The sequence below is a fragment of the Phacochoerus africanus genome, chromosome 2, assembly GCF_016906955.1.
Source record: "Phacochoerus africanus isolate WHEZ1 chromosome 2, ROS_Pafr_v1, whole genome shotgun sequence".
In the NCBI taxonomy this organism is placed as follows: Eukaryota; Metazoa; Chordata; class Mammalia; order Artiodactyla; family Suidae; genus Phacochoerus; species Phacochoerus africanus.
In genome coordinates, this window is record NC_062545.1 from 264,281,730 (window position 1) to 264,296,333 (window position 14,604).

At 38.8% G+C, this 14,604-nt stretch overlaps 1 protein-coding gene across 2 annotated transcripts in view; it reads left to right on the forward strand.

Annotated features, from left to right (window-relative positions):
* MRRF (mitochondrial ribosome recycling factor) overlaps positions 1–14,604 on the forward strand; it is a 59,139-nt gene that overhangs the window by 1,399 nt on the left and 43,136 nt on the right. The window contains exon 2 of one of the 2 annotated variants that reach the window (XM_047768328.1): positions 3,553–3,764. In XM_047768328.1, the coding sequence (XP_047624284.1) occupies positions 3,581–3,764 (184 nt within the window). In that variant the 5' untranslated portion in view covers positions 3,553–3,580. Of the gene's footprint in view, positions 1–3,552; positions 3,765–14,604 lie in introns of those variants that run through there. The other variant, XM_047768327.1, reaches the window with a different exon arrangement.

The window sequence follows — 14,604 nt, forward strand, 5'->3', positions numbered from 1 at the left end:
CCATGAAAAAGTACAGGGTGTTATGAAAGTGGGCTATAGGACATTTGACTTGTTGGGCTAGAGGAGGCAGCCAAGGAAGGCTTCCTCTGAGGAAGTGATGTTTAAGCTGCAGTCTGAAAGGAAAATGTGAGGTTGTTCATTAAAGAGGTGTGGGAAGACCTTTGCAAGCAGATGCAACAGTATGTTTGAAGGCCCTGAAGCAGGAGGAGTATTCAAGGAAATGGAAGATCAGTTTGCTTCTTTGTAAAATGTGGGTGGTAATCATAACCCTGGTTATTGTGGGAATCAGGTAATACATATGAAAGTATTTTATGTACAGCAAGGGTCTGTGTGTATTATTAGCGTATTATAAGCTAATACACGACTGGATTGGTAGGGGTTGCTGGCGTAGTGGATGAGCCAGGACGTGTGTTTTCCTCATCTAGTTCTTTACAAAATTAAAATGTGCCTTCTATGAAAAACAGGACAGTTTGGAGTTCCCGTCGTGGCTTAGCGGAAATGAATCTGACTAGCATCCATGAGGACGCAGGTTTGATCCCTGGCCTTGATCAGTGGGTTGAGGATCTGGCATTGCCATGAGCTCTGGGGTAGGTCATAGACTCGGCTCAGATCCTGCGTTGCTGTGGCTGTGGCGTAGGCCAACGGCTATAGCTCCGATTTGATGACTCCTAGCCTGGGAACCTCCACATGCTGTGGGTGCAGCCCTAAAAAGACAAAAACAAACAAAAAACCACAAGGAAAATTCAAGTTTTGAGAACCTCAACTTTAGAGAATATGTACTTCTGTAGTTTTTAAAAATATTTCAGTAGTTTGAATAACAGTGCCAGCAACCATACTGTTTTATATACACAGTATAGGATAGTGGTTAAGAGAACAGACTCTGGAACAAAATTGCTTGAAATAAAATCTTGGGCAAAGGATTTATCCGTGCCTCTGTTTCTTTATCCATAAACTGTATTATAATAATAGTATTTATCTCCTAGGCTTATCATGAGGCTCAAATGAGTTCATGTATGTAATATAGCACTTAGAATTCTTTCTGGCTCATAGTTATCAGTGTATAATTATAAGCTATAATTTCACTATTATTGTCATTGTATTTTTAAAGGTTTATTAATATCTCCATGAGAAAGATGTGGAAACTGTAGCTCAGAGAGGCCTATCATCTCCCCAAGGTCACACAGCTAGGAAATAGGCTAACACAGATTCCAGTTCAAGATTGCATCCAAAGGCCCGCTACTTCCAGCTACTTTATTTATTTATTTATTTATTTTTGAGTGTTGGTTAATTTTGTTTTATCATACTTGGGTTCCTGTGATGGTTCCTTTCCTTGACCTTACTTCTATGCTGAAACTTACTTCTCTGTTCTTAAGGTAAAGGGTCCAAGGGACTGCTTTTATTGAACTTCTACTTTAATGTTTCCTGACTTCTGTGCAATTAAAATCTACGCCTTAAGCTTTTCAGCAATGTGGTTTATTTATAGAGTTGTCTTCCGGTTCATGTGTGCTGGGTGTGCTTTGGGGTGTTGCGTTTTCTGTCAAAGGTTGTTTATTTCTAACCCATTTTGATTTCCTGTTGCTTTGTAGATTGGTGTTATGACCTGCAACAGGAACACCAGGAAACCTGTCTTAAATGGAACAGCCAGATTGAGACCCTGTAGATTAAAAACAACAACAACACATTATTTATTATACAGCCATATTTGGATATGTGTGGATTAGGCATTGGCTATATTAGGCAAAAAGCTAGATATAGAAATCTCACTTAGATGCAGATTTCTGTGAACAGTTTTGCCGCTTTAGGGCAGAGCTATTAGCTTCATGCCCTTGGTCAGTGACACTCTCTTTGAACCTCAGCTTCTATATCTATAAAAAGAAAATTAGTACACTCTTTGTGGCATTTTTGAGAGGATTAAAATGAATAATATGGGTAAAGCAGGCAGCTTAGGCCTGACCTCCATTAATGGTAGCTATTGATAATAATTAAAGAAGAGGAAAAAAATATGCCTTCATTTTTTTTAATCCAGATCTTTTTATACTGACTTCATAGTGATTATTGACATCTAGCATCTCTTGCTATTAAAAATTCCATCAGGAGAAATTATTTGCCTTTGTGCATCTCATTCGCTTTTTTTTTTAAAGATAATGATAATGATAGCCAGCTTTTATTAAAAAGCTATACTAGATTTTTTTTGCATGAGGTTTTTACATGCATTCACTATCTTATTTTAAGAACAGAATTATTTTTGTCATTTTGAAAATGAGGGAAGTGATGCCTAGAAAGTGGAATGAATTGCCCAGAGTTGAAATTTATATCCAGATGTGACCGACTCTAGGCTTCCTTGTACATCAGTAATGACAGGCAATATTTCTTTATAGTGTCTGACCCTGGCATGGAAGTCTTTGAAAGGAAAGGTGATAGCCAGCAATAGGTATCCTTTTGGGGGGCTCCTACTGTCTGCTAGACACTATGCCAAGTGTTTTACTTACATTAACTCATTTATTCGTCCCAACTGTAAGAAATAACTATAAATATCCCCATTTCACAGTTGAGGAAATCAAGGTGCAGAGATGTTCGAGGGCATTTAGTCATGACAGAGATGGGATTAAATTCCAAATCTTCTTGCTACAAAGCCCATGTTCTCATTCAGTCTGTTATACTGCATCAACATTTTAGAATGGAATTTTTTTGTTAATGAGGTATGGGACTGTTTTTTTAAAGATGGTACCTTCCAGGTGTTTGGTACTAATTGTTATTAATTTTTCAGCTGAGTAATAATGGCCAGATTCCTGGCAGAAGCTATCAATGCTACATTTGCCAGTTAGCTAGACCTGTGTTCTGTCCCAGAGGTAGCCATAGGCTGTAGCATCTTTCCATGGTCAAAGACCCCAGAAGTATAATATGTAACTTGTGTTAACACGGAGGAGGGTGGCATTTTCCAGGGCTTTAGTTCTATTGCATGGAAGACCTCAAACCTCAGCCATGCTTCAGACTCACATTAAAGTGCACTCTAATTGGTAATCAGTGCATAAGGAACCAAAGAAAATTTTAATTAAATGCTGCCGTGTGAATTTTCCAGTCATTTTATGCCTGTTGAAATGATTTTATTTAAAGTCCTCTTCCAGTGCTCTGCCCTTCTTCTTTATGGTATAACTTTATCAACATTTTGTGCCTTTTCTCATATTAGGGTTTAATTTCCATCGTTAAGGATTAGGCTGTTGCAAATTTACTTAACTCTGTTCCCTGTGTACCGAGAGGCATTTTCCGTAGTAGAAAGCATGACGATTTGGAGTCCTACAGACTGTGAGCAAGTTACTTAAATCTTTGTGAGCCTCACTTTCTTTGTTCTGTAAAATGTATTTCCTTGTACATCTGTTGGGAGGAGGGTTCGAGGTCGTGTATTTCAGTTACCTGGCACATAGCACCGAACTGATTGATAGGCTGATAGGCTCTGTTGAAAGGTTTTGCTTGTTGACTGGACAAATTATTTTCTGAAGTTGTAATAGAGTCTGTTTTACTTAGATCTCTTTTTTGCCTTTTTTTTTTTTTTAGTGGATGTTCACAAGGATTGTCTTCAGTCATGGCCTTGGGTTTAAGGTGCTTCCGCTTGGTCCACCCTGCCTTTTGCAACTCCCTTGCAGCCTTGACCAGACCTGTTTCAGAAGTTACACTGAAGACAGTGAGTGGAAGCCGAAATAACCATGGACAATACATGGCCTATCCAGCTGTACCGGTCTGCCATTTTGCTACCAAGAAAGCCAAAGGTAGGGACCTGACCACTTCACTCCTGTCTTATATTCAGCCATTGAATTATCATTGAATTACCATCTCAGATGTCAGAGATGTTCTGAATTTCTCCCCTTGCCACATGAGGAAATGGTGTCTCAGGTGGTTCAGCTGATTAGCTTAAAAGGTCACAGTGACAGAGATGATATTGGAACTCAGGGTCTGTTTTCTTGTTGCTGTGCTATCTGATGGCTCAGAAAGTGCCTACTTTCTTTTAGATTTAGAATTAGGGGTGTAAGGGCCAAGCAAACCAGAAAACTTGTGGCAGGGCTCAGCCTGTTTTCTCCTTATTGGAAGTAAAATTAAAACCAGAAGGTCGTTGGGTGAGGAGGTATTAGAGCTGTGGATTTAGATGGATGATCTTAATGGCTTGTGTCATCCAAGAATGAGACTTTGATATACCTCAGGTCTCAGCTTAAATGTCACTTCCTCAGGGAAGCCTTCCTTGACCTCTTAGACTGGGTCAGCTCCCTTGTTACATGCTCTGTGCACACCATTATTTTACCATTGACATATGTAGCATAGCACTCATTAATTAATTAATTGTAGGATTGGGATCAGAGCCGTGTCTGTGACCTATACCATAGCTCATGGCAATGCAAGATCCTTAAACCACTGAGCAAGGCCAGGGATCGAACCTATGCCTCATGGATACTAGTCAGATTCGTTTCTACTGCATGGCATCAGGAACTCCTTTTTTTTTTCATGGCTGCTCCCATGGCACATGGATTGAATTTGAGCCTCAGCTGTGAACTATGCCGCAGCTGCGGCAATGCTGGATCCTTTAATCCACTGTGCCAGGCTGGGGATCAAACCTGCACCTCTGCAGCCACCTGAGCCACTGCAGTTGGATTTTTAACCCACTGCACCACAGAGGAAACTCTCCTACTGCTTTTCTTTTATAGTTTCATACAGACATTTTCCTTTTCTGTTAATAGGAAAATTAACAGGTTGCTGAAAGAGCATTAATGCATAGAAGATTTTTTTTTTTTTTTGGTCTTTTTGCCTTTTCTAGGGCTGTTCTCGCAGTATATGGAGGTTCCCAGGCTAGGGGTCTAATCGGAGCTGTAGCCGCTGGCCTACGCCAGAGCCACAGCAACGGCAATCCTTAACCCACTGAGCAAGGGCAGGGATCAAACCTGCAACCTCATGGTTCCTAGTCGGATTCGTTAACCACTGCGCCGTGACGGGAACTCCCTAATGGATAGAAGATTTATAGTCAGTTAATAGTGATAATAGTAGTAAATTTTTTCAATGTTTTATTTTTTTTAAGCTTTTATTTAATTTTTTTGTTTTTTAAATTTTTTTTTTGCCACACCTGTGGCACGTAGAGGTTCCTTAGTCAGGAATCCTTAGCCAGATCCTTAACCCACTGAGCCAACTGGAAACTCCTCTTTTATTTTATATTTTTATTGAAGTATAGTTGATTTACAATGTTGTGTTAATTTCTGCTGTATAGCAAAGTAATTCAGTTGTACATATATTTGTGTGTATATACATATACATTCTTTTTTAAAAATTCTTTTCCATGTGCTTTATCATAGGACATTGAGTATAGTTCTCTGTGCTGTACAACAGGACCTTCTCATTTATCCCTTCCATGTAGAATAGCTTGATATAGTAATGACTTTTGATCTGTATGTTGCCTCATATATATTTAAAAACCCATGTCATTTAATAATTTAATTTGATTCTTGTAATTATCCATTGAGGAAATTATAATTATCCTGTGAAGAAATTCTTCTCATTACCTACTGAAGCACAGATCTCACCAATTTGCAAGTGAGAAAATTGAGGTACCTACGTCAGATGTTTGCCCAATGAGCATCTTGAGTTAGTGGCAGAACTTGAATTTGAGGCTCCTGATGCCCTCAGCACTGTGGTCCTCCAGTGTACTAGTCATCAGCTACAACTTGTAAAAGCATCTTTTCATATTTAATTGGCTATTCGTTTTTTATCTTCTTTTATTGCCTCTTTGAAAAGTTGGATTGTTTGACCTTTTCCTTTAGATTTATTGTATTCTTTCTGTACTAGCAATGCCAATTCTTTGTTGACTGTATGCATTACGAGTTTCTACTTTGTGTTTTCACTTTATGATGTCTTTCATTGAACATAAATTATAATGTCATATATATTTTTCATTTTTGCTGTTATGCTTTATCACTTGTGCTTTTTATGTCTTATAATGAATCCTTACCTACCTGAAAGTCACAAAGCTATTCTGTATTTTCTTCTAAATATTTTAAAGGTTTTTTTTTTGGAGTTCCCGTCGTGGCTCAGCGGTTAACGAATCCGACTAGGAACCATGAGGTTGAGGGTTCGATCCCTGGCCTTGCTCAGTGGGTTAAGGATCCAGTGTTGCCGTGAGCCATGGTGTAGGTTGCAGATGAGGCTCGGATCCTGCGTTGCTGTGGCTGTGGTGTAGGCTGGCGGCTACAGCTCTGATTAGACCCCTAGCCTGGGAACCTCCATATGCCATGGGAGCAGCCCAAGAAATGGCAAAAAAGACCAAAAAAATACATAAATAAATAAAGGTTTTTAATTTTCATATTTGGGTTTTTATTTTTTTTAATTAAAAAATTTTTTTTTTTGGTTTTTAGGGCCGCACCTGCAGCGTATGGAAGTTCCCAGGCTAGGGATTGAATCAGAGCTACAGCTGCTGGCCTGCGCCACAGCCATAGCAACAGGGGATATGAACCACATCTCATGTGACCTACACCACAGCTTACAGCAATGCCGGATCCTTAACCTACTGAGCGAGGCCAGGGATTGAACCCAAATCCTCATGAATCCTAGTTGGGTTCGTTAGCTGCTGAGCCACGATGGGAAATCCCCATATTTGGGTTTTTAATCCGTATGGTCCATATGGAATTTGTTTCTGAATGTGATATGAGGTAGGGAATTTTACTTCTTTTTTCTTTTTTAAGGGCCGCACCTGTAGCATAAGGAGGTTCCCAGGCTAGGGGTTGAATCGGAGCTGTAGCTGCAGGCCTACACCACAGCCATAGCAATGTGGGATCCGAGCCACATCTGCAACCTATGCCACCACTCATGGCAACAACAGATCCTTAACCCACTGAGCAAGGCCAGGGATCGAACCTGCATCCTCATGGTTCCTAGTCGGATTCATTAACCACTGAGCCACGACGGGAACTCCCATTTTGCCTTTTTTGAACTCAGTGTGGATTCTTTTATACCTGGCTTCTTTTGATGACAATCCGTATGTGAGATTTCCACATGTTGTTGCCTGTAGTAGTTATTGGTGCATTTTTATCACATTCCAGTGAATGTGTAAACCACAATTTATGTGTGCTCTGTATCGTTAATGGATATTTGAGTTGCTTCCAGTTTTGAGCTAAAATATGGAATGTTGTACCTGCGTTTTGGTGCCATATGTATGCCATCATGTTGGGTGTACCAAGAGGAGGGGTTGTTGAGCCTTCGGTTTACACGTATTCAGTTTTAGTACATACTCTTCTCCAAGATAGCCACGCCAGGTTACACTCCCCCTCAAAGTGTTAGAGCTTTCTATTTCTCCACATACTTGTGAACACTTGGTATGGTCAGCCTTTTAAATCCTAGCCATTCTGGAATTCCCTTCAATGGCTCAGCAGTAACTAACCCAACTAGTAGTATCCATGAAGACGTGGGTTCAATCCCTGGCCTCTCTCAGTGGATTGAGGATCTGGCATTGCCCTGAGCTGTTGTGTAGGTCGCAGATGTGCATCGAGCTGGCAGCTGTAGCTTCAATTTGACCCCTAGCCTGGGAACTTCCATATGCTGGGGGTGAGGCCCTAAAAAGACCCCCCCCCCAAATTCTAGCCATTCTGATGAGTGTGTAGTTATATCTCATTGTGGTTTTAATTTGTATTTCCTTGACGAATAATGATGGTGAGCACCTTTTCATTTCTTTAGTGGCTATTTGGATACCTTCTTTCCAGTCCTTTGCCCATTTAAAAATTGATTTGTAACGGTTTTAATATATTCTAAGGACATACTCTGTCATATATATGTATTGCTAATAATAATTGCCTTTTCATTCTTTTCATGGTGTTTTTGTTTTGTTTTTTTTTTTGTCTTTTTCTAGGGCTGCACCCACAGCAAATGGAGATTCCCAGGCTAGGGGTCGAATCGGCGCTATAGCCGCTGGCCTATACCAGAGCCACAGCAACTTGGGATCCAAGCCGTGTCTTTGACCTACGCCATAGCTCACGGCAACGCCAGATCCTTAACCCACTGAGCAAGGCCAGGGATCGAACCCTCAACCTCATGGTTCCTAGTCAGATTCATTAACCACTGAGCCACGACGGGAACTCCTCATGATGTTTTTTGATGAACAGAAGTTTTTAATTTAATTTTAATGTAGTCCAATTTATCAATCTCTTTCTTTCATGACTAGGTGTTTTTTTCCTATTTAAGAAAAATTTCCCTACCTTAAGCTCTTAAGTATATTTTATTTTATTTTATTATTTTAGAGAAGATTTATTGTTTTAAGTTTATATTTTTAATTGTTTATGTACTTATTAACTGCCCCATGACATATGGAGTTCCCAGGGCAGGGTTTGAATCCCAGCCAGAGTTGCAAGCACGCCACAGCTCTGACAACATCAGATCCTTAATCCAGTGCACCAGGCTGAGGATCAATCCTGTGTCTCTGCCACTGTGCAAACACTGTTGATCTCATTGTGCCACAGTGGGAATTCCTACATCTTTTTCAAAAGTAATCATAATGTTTGGTTTCAGGTAAATAGGAATACTTTTGATTATTATACATTGATCTTGTATCTTGCAACCTTGCTGAACTCTTTTATTAGATCTGTTGTTTATATATTCTTTTGGATTTTCTAGATAGATAATTAAAATACCTACATATAATGATAGCTTTGTTTTCCCCTTTCCAACCCATATACTTTTATTTCTTCTCTTTTTTTCCCTTCCTCCCTTCCTTCCTTTTTTCCTTCTTTCCTTACTTCCTTCTTTTCTTCTGTGTTATCTAGGAATTCCAATATAATTTGAATAAATTCTGTTATTGATAGTAGGCATCCTTATTTTATTCCTGATTTTATAGCGAACACCTCTTATGTGTTAACATCAAGAATTATGTTTGCTTTATTTTTTATTAGTTTCTCTTTTAAGCAAATATCTGTTATCCTTGTTTTGCTAGGAGGTTTTGTTTTGGATGGGTATTAAATTTTTATCAATGCTCTTACTGCATTTTTTGAGATGATTATTTTTTAGAATCTTTTAATCTCTTATTAACTCAACACCAATAGCTTTTCCTTTTTTCTTTCTTCTTTTTTTTTTTTTTTAGGGCCACACCCATGGCATATTAGGTTCCCAGGCTAGGGGTCAAATAGGAATTGCAGCTGCTGGCCTATGCTACAGCCACAGCAATATCAGATCTGAGCTGCATCTGCCACCTACACCACAGCTCACTGCAATGCTGGATCCTTAACCCAGTGAGCAAGGCCAGGGATCTAACCTATGTCCTCATGGATGCTAGTCAGATTCGTTTTTGCTGAACGACAACGGGAACTCCTCAGTAACTTTTTCTGATGTTAAACCACTTTTGCATTCTTGGTATAAGCCCTACTTCTTGATATGTAATCTATATATATATAGCTTAATAATCTGTGTGTACATTGATAGATTTGGTTTGCTAATATTAATTTAACATTTTTGAGTCTATATTTAAATGTGACATTAGTCTTAATGTAACTTTCTGATACTGATGGGTATGAATTTCTAGTATGATCTTGTCTGGTTTTGGTATTAAGACCATGTACATAGTCTCGTAATGTAAGTTGAGGAGTTCTGTCTCTCTTAATGAGTCAGTATTATCAATTTCTTCCCTGATGGGTAGAACTTACCTGTAAAAATCATCTGGACCTGGTATTGTGTGTGCGCATGTGCATGTGCGTGTGTAGAATTTAAACAATAGATTCCATTTCTTTCTTTTTTTTTTTTTTGTCTTTTTCTAGGGCCGCATCCTCAGCATTGGGAGGTTCCCAGGCTAGGGGTCTAATTGGAGCTATAGCCACCGGCCTACACCGCAGCCACAGTAACACCAGATCCGAGCAGTGTCTGCAACCTACACCACAGCTCATGGCAGTGCTGGATCCTTAATCCACTGAGCAAGGCCAGGGATTGAACCTGCAACCTCATGGTTCCTAGTTGGATTCGTTAACCACTGAGCCATGACGGGAGCTCCATTTCTTTTATTTTCTTTCTTTTTTTTTTTAATAACAAAGTCAAACCACAGGTGTATTGGATAGTCTTTTATTATTTATTTAATTTTTGGCCAAGTTCCTGGGTCAGGGATTGAACCTGAGCCACAGCAGTGACTATGTCAGATCCTTAGCCCACTAGGCCACCGAACGCCAGATTCCATTTCTTTAATGATTACGAGGCTATTTAGATTTTCTCTTTTTTCTTGAGTTAGTTTTAATAAATTATGTGTTTGTAGGACACATAATTTCTAAGTTTTCAAAGTTCTTGGCATAAAGTTGTAATAGTCTCTTAAGATTATTAAAAATCTCTATTGTTTTGATAACTGTGTTCCCTTTTTCTTTCTTATTATTTGTGTCTACTTTTCTTTTTTATCAGTGGTTCTTGACATAAGTTTGTCAATTTTATAAACCTTTAAAAAAAGTTTTTAATTTTATCTCTCTTTTTAAAATTTTACTGACCATTGTTCTATACTGTTAGCTTTCTCCTGTTTCCTTGTTCTTTTTCTGTCCTTTGAACTGGACAGTTAATTTTGACTTTTGTTCTTTTAAGCATTTAAGTCAATAAATTTCAACTTTATATGACTTTGTGTGTTTCTTACAAGTTTTTGATATATATAGTATTTTTATTATTGTCTTTTTTTAAAATTGCTTTTTAGGGCCATATCCAAGGCATATGGAAGTTCCCAGGCTAGAGGTCAAATTGGAGCTACAGCTGCCTGCTTACACCACAACCACAGCCACGCTGGATCCTTGACCCACTGAGCGAGGCCAGGGATTGAACCTGCATCCTCATGGATACTAGTTGAGTTCACTTCCACTGTGCCACAACAGGAACTCCTTATTATTGCCTTTTATAATATTTCCATTTTTTGTTTTTCCCTAGTCCATGAGTAGCTTTGTAGTGTTTAAAAATTTTCAACCAGGAGTTCCCTGGTGGCTCAGTGGTTTAAGAATCTGGCATTGTCACTGCTTCAGCGTGGGTTTAATCCCTGGCCCTGACCTTTGGAATACTGTGAGTGTGACCCCCAATTTTTTTTTTTCTTCAAGAGAAAAAAAAAGAGAGTTAGCTTAAACCTACTGTGTTCAGAGAATGTGGTCTGTATGGTATTGATTTTTGATACTTTTTGGGATTTGTTTTGTGGGATAGAACATGATCATTTTGTTTAAATGTCCAAGTGTGCTTGAGAAAAATGTGAATTCTGTTATTGTTGGGTGCGTGGTCTATATGTAACCATTAAGTCAAGTAGACTAATTGTGTTGATCACATTTTCCATTTATTTTTAAAAATTTGCTCAGTTTGTCAGTTGTCAGGAAAAGTATAATTAAAATCTAGTATGATTGTGGATTCATTAGTTTTCTTTCAACTCTGAGGCTATGTTATTGAGAATATTTATGCTCAGAATTGTTACAAATTTCTGGTGAATTGTTTCTGTTACCATTATGAAGTAAGTGGTCCTTGTTATTTCTAATAATGCATTTTGTTGTAAAATACATTTTGTCTTATATTACAATAGCTATACTAGCCTCCTTTTGGTTAATATTTGCCAGGGTTATAATTTTCTCTGTTCCTATATATTAAATTTTCTGTGATCTTTTGTTTTTGTAAAACCTCTTTTATATATGGCATATGGCTAGATTAAAAATTCATACTGAGAATTTCTAACTTTTTTTTGTCTTTTTGCTTTTTCTAGGGCTGCTCCCACTGGATATGGAGGTTCCCAGGCTAGGCGTAGAATTGGAGCTGTAGCCACCGGCCTATACCAGAGCCATAGCAACACCAGATCTGAGATCTGAGCCGTGTCTGCAACCTACACCGCAGTTCACGGCAACGCTGGATCCTTAACCCATTAAGCAAGGCCAGGGATCAAACCCGCAACCTCATTGTTCCTAGTCGGATTCATTAACCACTGTGCCACGACGGGAACTCCCTAACTTTTGGGGGTTTTTTTTGTTTTTTTGTTTTGTCTTTTCTAGGGCTGCACATGCGCTGTATGGAAGTTCCCAGGCTAGGGGTCTAATTGGAGCTGTAGCCGCTGACTTACGCCACAGCCACTGCAACTTGGGATCCAAGCCACATCTGCGACCTACACCACAGCTCACGGCAATGCTGGATCCTTGACCCACTGAGCAAGGCCAGGGATCAAACCCCGCAACCTCATGGTTCCTAGCTGGATTCGTTAACCACTGAGCCACGACGGGAACTCCGAGAATTTCTAACTTTTAACTGGTCCTTTTGTTCTGTTTGTTATTTGTATATCTGTTACTTTGTACTTTAAGATTCTCTTTGTTTCTTCTCTCCTTTCTATTGGACTAATCAAGTTTTTTATTCCTCTTATTTTAAATCTCTGCTGATTTGGAAGGTATATATTCTATTTCTTATCGCTTTGGTAATTACCTTTAATTTCTTTATTTTTAAATAAAAATAAAAAAGCACCCATAGAAAAGTGCAGCTGTCATAGGAAAACAGCTTGATAATTTTCACAAATTGAAATGTATTCAGCAGCCAGATAAAAATCTAGAACATTCCCAGTACATCATAAGTCCCCTTAGGCTTCCTTCTAGTAATTTAACCATCTTCTTCCCCTTGCTAGTAACTGTTATTCTAACGTCTAATAACATAGTTTAGTTATACTGTTTAGTGTATGTTCTTATATCTTGATTTGGCACTGTATAGTCTGGATTTTTAATGTCTAGCTTCTTTGCTTAGTTATATTTGTGAGATTCATTTAAATTCTTTGCTTTGTAGGTCTTTATTTCTCATGGTTGTCTATTTCATTTGTAAATAACATTTATCCATTCTAATATTGATGGAGTTGTGTTAACTTTTTTAACGTGCATACTTTGTTTAAAACTAAAGTTGAAGGTATTATTTCCATTGTTTCTATATTCTGTTGTTGCTGTTATTCTACATTTTGACCCTTTGTGGATAATCTGTCTGTTCTTTTTGGCTGTTTTCACCATGTCTTTGTCCTTGGTGTTCTGCATTCACAAGAAGTCTAGGTACTTTTATTATCCTGTTTGGAACTCATATTTTTTGTGTGTGTGTCTTTTGTCTTTTTATTAGGGCCGTAGCCGAGGTATACAGAGGTTCCCAGGATAGGGGTTGAGTCGGAGCTGTAGCCAGATCCCAGCTGAGTCTGTGACCTATACCACAGCTCACGGCAATGCTGGATCCTTAACCCACTAAGGGAGGCCAGGGATCGAACCCAAGTCCTCATGAATACTAGTTAGGTTCGTTAACTACTGAGCCACGACAGGAACTCACATCTGAAGATTCATATCTTTCATCAGTTCTGAAAATTCTAAGCCATTAGTGTGCTAATTGAAGAGCAGTGAGGTTTCAAGCAAGATGGTGACTTAAGGAAATACATGCTGCTTACTGGTTGGTTACTTTGGGCAAAACCCTTTTTTTTTTTTTTAAGTTTTATGGCTATACCCGTAGCATATGGAAGGTCCAGGGCCAGGGTTGAATCTGAGCCACAGCTGCAACCTATGCCACAGCCGTGGCACCACCAGACCTGTAACCCAATGTTAAAGGCCTGGGATGGAACCCGTACCTCTGCAGCGACCCAAGTTGTTCCAATTGGATTCTTAACACACTGCACCCCGATGGGAACTGCTGGGAAAAACTTTTAAATGCCTTTTGCCTCAGGTATATCATCTGTACAATGCGGGCATTAATAATGTCTGTTCTTCCTACCTCAGAGAGCTGCTTTCAATATCTAATAGAAGAATGTACTTGAAATAACATTGCAGTTTATAATATGATATACAAATAGAACAGGAGCTAGCTCACTGTAGATGATGAGTAAAATTTGTTGTGAATGATCTCAGTAAATGTTTGTTGCATATTTAATAAATAAGTAAATGTAGGATAATGTTATTTAAAGATTTTTATTCTTTTTCTCCTTCCCACATCCTTAGTAAAGAAATGCAAGAATATTTTTTTATATTACTCATGGGAGTAACCTATGCATGTACACATTATAGCTGTAGATGAGAAATCACTATGATGGTTTAGACATAAAATGATTTTATTCAGTTCCCAATATTGTTGATTTTCTAAAATATAAGCCCCTGGCACTATCACGTGTGGTATTTAAACTAAATGTTGCTAAACCATTGTTATTCCTTTTTAGTTTGTATAAGCTATCAGATAATTTGCATATCCTTGTCTTAATATTCACTTTTAAGTGAATTGATATATATTCTGTCTCTCTAATTACATTTTATGGAGACAGTCTAATGGAAAGTTCATGGGTTTAAGGAGTTCCAACTGTGGCTCAGCGGTTAATGAACTCGATTAGTATCCATGAGGATATGGGTTCGATCCCTGGCCTTGCTCCATGGGTTAAGGATCGGCATTGCTGTGGCTGTGGTGTAGGCCGGCAGCCACATTTCTCATTTGATGCCTGGCCTAGGAGCCTTCATATGCCTCGAGCTCAGCCCTAAAAAGACAAAAGAAAAGAAAGAAAGGAAGTTCATGGGTTTAAAATTAGACAGATTTGGGAGTTCCCATAGTGGCTCAGTGGGTTAAGAATCCAGCTAGTATCCATGAGCATCCAGGCTTCGATCCCTGGCCTTACTT